At 39.6% G+C, this 9,821-nt stretch overlaps 1 protein-coding gene across 5 annotated transcripts in view; it reads right to left on the bottom strand.

The window, feature by feature from the left end:
- WARS2 (tryptophanyl tRNA synthetase 2, mitochondrial) overlaps positions 1–9,594 on the bottom strand; it is a 76,852-nt gene extending 67,258 nt beyond the window's left edge. The window contains exon 1 of one of the 5 annotated variants that reach the window (XM_045203710.3): positions 9,397–9,594. Coding sequence is in view for 2 of the 5 variants with exons in the window: in XM_024570293.4 (XP_024426061.1) it covers positions 9,397–9,486 (90 nt within the window). In the remaining 3 variants the exon portion in view is untranslated. Of the gene's footprint in view, positions 1–8,974; positions 9,094–9,396 lie in introns of those variants that run through there. The other 4 variants (XM_024570293.4, XM_045203709.3, XM_045203711.3 and 1 more) reach the window with 4 other exon arrangements.
- Between the last annotated feature and the right edge of the window lie 227 nt (positions 9,595–9,821).

The raw sequence follows: 9,821 nt of genomic DNA on the forward strand, positions 1-9,821 counted from the left end.
GACTAAATAGTGAAACTTTGTATAATCTAATGAAGATTAATGAGACTATGTGGAGCGTTTTGGAAATGACAAAGTGCTATTTTAGAATAGGGTATTATTATTAGTGAAAATAATAGACTCCACTTGAAAATGTTTAACAAGGCCAGATATGTTCTTCCATTTTATGCTTTCAAATACCTTGATGAAATATCTACAAATATCATCCCAAGAACCTGGGATAAGTAGCAACATAACCAAAGGCATCCATTCAAGGGTTCCATACGTGTGAAGCTGCCTGGCACTGTAATGAGTCCCAGCCAGAACACCAGGACAGGAATGGGAAGGACAGACTGACATCCCTGCACACTGTTCAGCTTCCTGGCCTAGAGGGCAACGAAGGCGAAGCGGAAGTTGTGAGAATCTCCGAGGATTAGAAATCAGGGTGACTTCACTCTGCTTTTAGGAGACAAAGGGGCAGTCAAAGAGGTGGTCCCTTAGCCAACCAGAGTAGGTTCAACAGATGCAAGGAAAACTGTGTGCCCAGAAAAAAGAGAGCTATAGGTAAATATTTCTTGTATTTTATTTATTCACTTTTAGAGGGAGGGGAAGGGAGGGATAAAGAGAGGGAGAGAAATATCAATGTGGGAGAGATACCTTCGTTGCCTCTCGTGCACGCCTGCTGGTGGACCTGGCCCACAACCCAGGCATGTCCCCTGACCGGGAATCGAACCAGTGACCTTTCAGTGAGCAGGCCAGTGCTCAGTCCACTGAGGCACACCAGCCAGGGCTATAGGTAAATTTTGATAAATGACTAGAGGACCAATAGAACTCAGATGATGGGACAGTGAGAAGACCTAGATATGACCTTGCTTCGCTCAGTATGCAGGGAAGTTAAGAAAAAGTGTTAAGCCTCCAACTGGGAATAAAAGAGTATTGCTCAGAAATGATATATAGAGCGGACTGTAAACGCCTGAGCAGAGTTAAATTAAGTCAAGCTGGAGCCAATGGATCATCCTTGTGCCTATAAATTATCTCTCTGCATCTAGTGTCTCCCACCCTAAATGAGTATATTTGTCCTGTGGATGTTCAGGAAGAAGGCTTAGGCCTCATGTTGCAGTCTCTAGAAGAGAAATTCCTGACCCCTGAGTGGTGGTGGGAGAATGGAATCAAGAGCAGACCTGGAGTAAGTGCTCTTGAGGCTAGAGGCCAAGGAGTCATAATAGCGACTGAGTGAATCCATAAAATCACCTTTGCGCACAAAGATCAGCACACTATGCAGACGAAAGCTGTTTGGAGAGAAAGGAAGGGAAATGGACTGCTATTATCTTAAGTACTTATGCAGCTTTAGATAAAGAGATTATATGTTGCATTTCACTGATAAAATACATATATATCAAAGTAAATACTCCCAAACTACTAATTTACAGGGCAGCTCCTTAAAACTAACCCATCCATCACACATGTTGCAGAGCCATCAAACTCGGATATGTAAGGAAGCTGAAGTAGTTTCCAACCTGCATCATAAAACATCTGAGATTGTGTGGCCCCTGGTGCGTGGTGGAAGGGGGGGGGGGCGCGGTAGAGGGGTCAACAAGCAGGGCTGAAGCTCCTCCTCCACTCCTTAAACCAGAAAAGCTCTGCTTTTATCAGTTTTATCTAACCTGGGTTCATATAAGATTGTATTAGATAATAGACCACTACTGGTCAAGCGGGAAAAGCTTAGGCAAGGCTGAGTCTGAATCTTGGCATGGCTATTTACTTGCTCTGTGACTTGAGAAAATGACCTAATCTCTTAGTGCCTTAGTTTCCGTTTTTATAAAATGGGTAAAATAATATGTACAGTATTGTTGTGAAAAATAAAAAATATAAAATATGTTTAGCACATGGTACAAGGCATTATTAGCACATAGCAAGCACTAGCTAAATGTCACTTCCTTTTCTGAAAGACATGCGTGTGTGTGTGTGTGTGTGTGTAGGCTTAAATACAGGTATAAACATACAACTGTGCAGGCCTCTGCAGACAGTTCTATGACCTGCAGTCATGCAACAGACGTGCTGAGAAAGGATGTGGGGTCAGCAGCCTCACACTCCTCTGTACTTTCTGGCTATAGCTGCCATATTAGTGGCTGGCATAATTCCTCAGCATTTATCTGCTGTTCCTCATTGATAGTTCCATCAGTTTTCATTAGCTACTCAAAGATATTTTTAAAAATTGAAATATTATTGTTTCTAATAAGCGAAGTCAGTTCACAAGGAAAACCAACTCTATAGAGCACTTTAAACAAATGGACTGCTAGACTGACTGGCCTTAAAAGGGCCCTTTAGAGTGGGTCCATACAACACCTTTACTTACCACCTAAGAAAAGCAGAGAGGTGAAGAGACTGATCAAACTGGCACAGTTATCATCTAGCAAAGTTCCAAATGGCTATAGCAGGTCCTGAGAGCCCTCCGTGCTAATTAGCTCATGTTGCATGTGGAACGGACAATACAAGGCAGAGAAGAGCTAAGGGTAAAGTCACTGGGGACACTGCCCCATTTTAAGATCATCAGATCACAGACCTACAATAACTAAATGCAAAATATGGAACAAAGTCCCAATAGTAAATTTTATTATCCTAACTCCCAAATGAATTAGCTTTGTGACATTAGGCAGGTTACTTAATTAAAGTGTACTTCCTCGTGATCTAAAAAAGGGTGCTGCCCTGGCCGTGGCTCAGTCAGTCGGAGTGTCATCCCACACACCAAAAAGTTCCAGGTTCGATCCCCAGTCAGGGCACATATCTAGGTTGTGGTGCCATCCCTGGTCAGGATGTGTAGAGGAGGCAACCGATCAATGTTTCTTTCGCACATTGATGTTTCTCTTTCTCACCTTCTTCACCTCTCTCTCTAAAATCAATAAATATATCGTTGTATGAGGATTGTAAAAAAAATTGTAAAAAATAAAAGATGCTAATATCTGTCTTAAAGCCTCATTATGAACAATATCTCTTCTGTGGTACTCTTGCCAAAATCCATAACCTGGCCTAATCACAAGAAAACATCAGATAAGCCCAAATTGAGAGTCATTCTACAAAATAACTGACCAATTCTCTTGAAAAGTGCCAAGGACGTGAAAGACTAAGGAAGTACTGTACATTGAAGGAGACGTGACAGCTAAATGCAATATGGGATGCTGGAGTTGATCCTGGACCAGGAAGAGGCTAATGGAAAACCTGGTGGAATCTGAAATACTAGGTTAGTAGCTAGTATTGTACCAAGTTAAGTTCTTGGCTTTCATCACTGGATTATGATTATGTAAGAGGAACCTTGATGAGTGGTATACATGAACATCAATTAAAACTAATAAAATCAAAGCAGTAATCAAGAAACTCCAATCAAATGGAAGTCCTAGACTAGATGACTTCACAGGTGAATTTCACCAAACATTCAGTAAAGAACTCGCACCTTTCCTTCTCAAACTATTTCAAAAAATTCAAGAGGAGGAAAGATTCCCAAGCTGATTTTATGAGGCCAACATTATCCATATTCCAAAACCAGATAAAGCCACTACAAAAAAAGAAAATTATAGGCCAATATCCCTGAAGAACATAGATGCTAAAATCCTCAACAAAATATTAGCAAACTGAATATAGCAATACATCAAAAAGATCATACACCATGATCAAGGGGGATATATTCTGGGAATGCAAGGTTGGTACCATATTTGCAAATTAATAAATGTGATATACCACATAAACAAAATGAAGGATAAAAACCATATGACCATATCAATACAGGCAGAAAAAGCATTTGATAAAATCCGGCACCCACTTATGATAAAAACTCTCAGCAAAGTGGGAACAGAGGGAATGTACCTAAACATAATAAAGGCCATATGTGACAAACCCACTGCCAGTATCATAAAAAACTACAGGTGTTACCCTTAAGTTCAGGAACAAGACAGGAATGTCCACTTCCACCTCTTTTATTCAACACAGTAATGGAAGCCCTAGCCATAGCAATCAGACAAGAAGAAGAAATAAAAGGCATCCAAATTGGAAAGGAAGAAGTATAACTGTCTTTATTTGCAGATAATATGATATTGTACATAGAGAACCCCAAAGATTCCACCAAAGACTGCTAGATTTGATAAATGAATTCAGCGAAGTAGGAGGATACAAAATTAATATCCAGAAATCAGTTGCATTTTTATATGCCAAGAATGAACTATTAGAAAGAGAAATTAAGAAAACAATCCCATTCACAATTGCTTCAAAAAGAATAAAATACCTGGGAATAAACCTAACCAAGGATGTAAAAGACCTGTACTCAGAAAATTACATCACACTGAAGAAAGAAATTGAAGAAGACACAAATAAGTGGAAGCACATACCAATACGTGGATAGGAAGAATTAATATCATTAAAATGTCCATACTACCCAAAGCAATCTATAGATTCAACACAATTCCTATCAAGATACCAATGATATACTTCAGAGAACTAGAGCAAATATTTCAAATATTTATATGGAACCCAAAAGGCCCTGCACAGTGACAGCAATCTTGAGAAAGAAAAACAAAGTTGGAAGAATTATGCTACCTAAAAATCAAACTATATTATAAGGCCACAGTAATCAAAACAGATGCTACTACATAAAAACAGATACATAGATCAATGGAACAAAATAGAGAGCCCAGAAATAAACCCACACCTTTTTAGTCAATTAATATTTTACAGAGGAAGCAAGCACATACAATGGGCTAAAGACAGTGTATTCAATAAATGGTGTTGGGAAAATTAGACAGATACATGCAGAAAAATGAAACTAGACCACCTCCTTACACCATACACAAGAATAAATTCAAAATGGATTAAAGACTTAAATGTTAGATCTGAAACCATAAAAATCCTAAAACAAAACATAGGCAGTAAAATCTCAGACACTGCTCATAGCAATGTTTTATCTAATATTATCTCCTCACGCAAGGGAAACAAAAGAAAAAAATAAGCAAATGAGACTTCATCAAACTAAAAGTTGTTGCACAGCAAAGGAGACCATCAACAAAATAAAAAGACAACCCATGAAATGGAAGAACACATTTGCCAATACATCTGATAAGGGGTTAACATCCAAAATCTATAAAGAACTTATAAAACTCAACACCAAAAAACCAAATAATCCAATTAAAAGATGAGCAAAGGACCTGAATAGACACTTCTCCAAAGAGGACATACAGCTAGCCAATAAACATAAGAAGATGCTCAATGTCACTAATCATCAGAGAAATGCAAATTAAAATCACAATGAGTTATCATCTCATATAGGTCAGAATGGCTATAATCAACGAATGAACAAATAACAAATGCTGACAAGGATGTGGAAAAAGGGGAACCCTTTTGCATTGTTGGTGGAAATGCAGATTGTTGCAACCACTGTGGAGAGTGGTATGGAGGTACCTTGAAAAATTAAAAATGGATCTGGCTTTCGACCCAGCTATCCCATTTCTGGGAACATATCCGAAGAAACCCAAAACGCTAATTTGAAAGAACATAAGCACCCATATGTTGACTGCAGCATCATTTACAATCGCCAAAATATGGAAGGAACCCAAGTGTTCATCAGTAGATGAGTAGTTAAAACAACTGTGGGACATTTAAATGATGGAATACTACTCAGCCTTAAAAAAGAAGAAAATTTTACCCTTTGCGACAGCATGGATGGACCTGGAGAACATTACGCTAAGTGAAATAAGCTAGTCAGAGAAAGACAAATACCATATGATTTCACTCACTTGTGGAATTTAATGAACAAACTGAATTAACAAGCAAAATACAGACAGACTCACAGAGAGCAAGATGACAGCACAGATGTGGAGGGATTGAGCAAAAAGGAAAAAGGACTCATGGACATGGACAACAGTGTGGTGATTGCAGGGGGCAGTGGGGAAGGAGGGCATAAGGGGGCTAAGTGGTAACGTTAAAATACAATATAAGTAAATAAATAAAAACAAATTTTGCAACTCTGCAAATCTAAAATTATTTCAAAATAAAAAAATGTAAAGGAGCAATTTTTTAAAAGCCTTGTTATAAGAAATAAATACAAGATCAAAAATTTAATACATTGTCTACTATTTTTGCAGGCATAATTCCCTCATCTAATGGCTATACTTCGTGGCCATCGACAGTGGAAACAGTGTGTTAGCATTAGCCAAACCCAGATCGGGGCCACGAATAATGAAGTGTGTTGTTCAAGTGCGATAAAATGGGGTCATTCTATATTTCAACTGAATGATTATACATATTCCGGCAAAACTCTACTAACCATCAGTATTTCACTCTTTGCACAATAAAACCCTAAGTTAGAGTTTAAAGAAGTATGAATTCTGTGTTTGACTAACGATGACAGGCTTTTATTTACCTAATGCCATCAGCATTTAAACATAACACGTCAGACCTCCACTCTGACTCTGCGACTACTCTCATCTTGTCAGACTTCAACAGCTTTCTGTCAGGCAACACCTGGCAAAATAAACCGTCTTCATAGAAATTATAGGCATCTCAAAACGACTATACTGATGCTCTGTTATTTCTGTTTTCTCCCTATTTTTTATTTTAAACCTGAGTCTATATCTAGCCTTGAGGGGCAAAAGCCTGCCTCTGAGATAATTAAAGGTCCCCAAATGCCATGTTTGTTACCCAAGATTTTGCATTTTTAAGAAAACCATCTAGGAATCAGTTTCCAACAAAGGAGATACAGCTTCTCCACTTTTCCTTCTCACCTCAGGGAGTAACTGTGCAGCCAAAACTAATTAACAAGCAACTTGGCTATTTCTTAGTTTTAGATAGAATCATCCATATGATAAATAGACATTTCTTTCTATTATACTCTTGCAAAATAATTTTTGTTTTCTACAAAGGTTATGAGATATCATAAAAATGTCCAATGCATCTGGTTTAAGAATCCAATTCTTCCTTCACATATTTCTGCATCTGTTCACAAAATCTCTTTGACTTCAAAGAAAGCTTTTCAAGAGAAAAAGAAGATACACACGGGAAAACCGGCCATAAATTTTTAGTAGTCATTTTCTAAAGCCATTTTAATAACAGCACTGTGGGACAAGTATCTCTGCGAGACCTAAAATATCACAGATGATATTAATGACTATGGATTTATATGGAGATTTACACTTTAAAATTTTATTCTGGGTCTAACAGTGATATATCTTCAATTTAGAATATATGAAAAATATGGAAAGCTTAAAGAAGAAAACTTAAATCATTTTTAATCCACTACTCAGGAGAACCTAGCAAAACAAAAAAAGAATGGTTGGCCCTGGCCAGGTGGCTCAGTTGGTTGGAACGTTGTTCCCTACATCAAAAGGTTGGGGGTTTGATCCCTGGTCAGAGCATATGCCTAGGTTGCAGGTTCAATCCCTCGTTGGGGTACGTACAGGATGCTACCAGTCAATGTTTCTTACGAGGATGTTTCTCTCTCACATCGATGTTTCCCTCTGTCTCTCTATCCCTTCCTCTCTCTCTAAAATCAATAAACATATCTTTGTGTGAGGATGAAGAGAAAAAAAAAAAAAGGAATGGTTGTTTCCTTCCAGTTTTTCTTTTCCTTTTCCTGTACATATATTTATATATTTATTTACAAATATAATATTGTAATTACACTGTTAATGCAATTTTGTGTCTCTTTTCAATTGGTCTTTCAAAAGACTGTGTTAGCCCTTCCTTCAAACCATCATTTTTAATGACTGAAAACTATATGTAGATTTATACTTTAGAACATGCTCTCACATTTAATTCTTATTCTAATCAAAGCTAAATCAAAGGTTTGGAAACACTAATCTGTTCTGGAAATTCTACATCTTGAAACAATCCAGAGCAGTTGATTAACTTTAAGATAACCGTATTTATAAATGCCACTGAGACAACAGATGTTTAAGAAATTTTTTCTTTAACACCGATAATGCTTTAGTCCCCTTGCCCTCCCTGGGCAATCATTAGAGGGCTGTAGTTTCTTTTCCTTTTTCTTTGATTCTCTGTTTGTCATGGCATCCTTAGCTCTTGAGGTTGCAGTGAGAGGAAGTTGGGGTCTAAGGCTTAGTTACTTTGATAACATAGGTTTTTAACATGCTGCTATTGGCTATAAATATAGTAATCAACCAATTCCGGTTCTGCAGAATCAGACCCTCGAGTTTCAAAGAGGGGAGTATTTGATGGATTTATCTAATTTGAATCAATTCTTCCCTAACATTGCTGCCTAAAATTTAAAATAACATTTAAATAGCTGTTTGTCGATGAAGAGCTTTCCAGGATAATATCCTTCATCCTTTCGAGAATCTTGTTAGCCTCATATCAATGAAGAAACTTAGGTACAGAACGTTAAGTGATTTATGGGATTAGAAAAACAACTTGAACTTAAATCTTGGTCTTCATAATTAATCTCATTGCTGTATTTTGGATTCATAACCATGAAGCCATAGATTTTTCCAAAGCTTGACATAACATAAAAGTGTCAACCAGTCCAACCCTCCATCCAACCATTTTGCTAGAGAACAAACCCTGTGAGATTAAGTGACTTGTCACGTCATACAGCTAGCAAGTGGCTGGCAAATCTCCTACCTCTGGTTTCCTAACTTCCAGTCTAATGCTCTTTCCAAGATACCACTTACCATACAAAAATCCTCACACCTACACTATAAAATAACGAATAAGCAAAAGTGCCAGGAAGCCAGCCAGTAATCACAGAATCTTACATTTCTTACTACTTCCCATTAGATAGCTCCCAAGTGATGCATGGCAAGTGCCTACCGCTGAGATTACACGTAAATGCCTGAATGGACGAAACACACACACTTGTCTTTTGCCATGAGGGTAAAATTCCAAACACTGACGGACAGAGTGAAGGCCTCGGACAGAGTGAAGGCCTTGTCACGCTCTCAGCACGACAGAGTGATGGCAACAGCAGTGCACGGGACAGGACGACGCACTTTGGCAGACCTACTTTGGAGTAATAGGGGGAACCAGAGTGGAAAATGCACTGCCACAGGCAGGACGTCAGCGGCTGCACCAGTTTAAACCTCCTGATTCCTAACAAGACGATTTCGGTAGTTTCTCCGCCGGCTCAACGATAGCTGTTAGGGTGAGGACCTAACACCGCAGCGTGATCATAACAAGGTGGGCGGCCCGAGTGGGCTGGCGGCGATGCGCTCCTCCCACCAGGGGCGCGTTACGTCATTACGCATCCTTACAACGTCGCCACATTCCGGGCAGAAGGGTAGTCTTAAGCGAGTCAACTCTAAGAGAGTAACGGCCTGTAACTCTGCAGAGGAAACCGGAAGAGAGAAGCAAGTGGAAGGAGGAAGGAGAAACGAGAAGGACCTAGCAGGATGGAAAACCTGCGGGAGAAGGGCCAGCCTTGATTACCTGGGGAGCAGGGGCAGCTTCGGGTCCTTTGTGAAGTGCCCGGATGAAGCTCCAGTACCCACGCGTCTTCCGCATTGAGTGCAGCGCCATCTTGAGGAGGGCGGAGCCTTCTTGTCTTGAGTGACGTCTGCTTAGAGAGCCAGTCGCAGATTCTCTGCTCTTTTGTTTGATGCGTCTGCGCTGTAGACTTCGGGCGCGGGCTGCTTAGCAGCTGTAGGGGTCGGAGCGTGGGGGGTGTCAGTCCGATCTTTGCAGAGCAGGTGGGGACGGGGAACAGGGTGGGGCTTGACTTCAATGTTTCCGTTGGAGACCTAGTCTTTGCTCAGGCTTCCTGGAGGGAGAGGCTCCTTCGGGGGTATCAGTAGCGGCGTTTTAGACCGGAAGAAAGTCCAGGAAGTTTCTTTTCAGATCCTATTATTCAGAGG

This window comes from Desmodus rotundus, chromosome 12 (genome assembly GCF_022682495.2).
Source record: "Desmodus rotundus isolate HL8 chromosome 12, HLdesRot8A.1, whole genome shotgun sequence".
In the NCBI taxonomy this organism is placed as follows: Eukaryota; Metazoa; Chordata; class Mammalia; order Chiroptera; family Phyllostomidae; genus Desmodus; species Desmodus rotundus.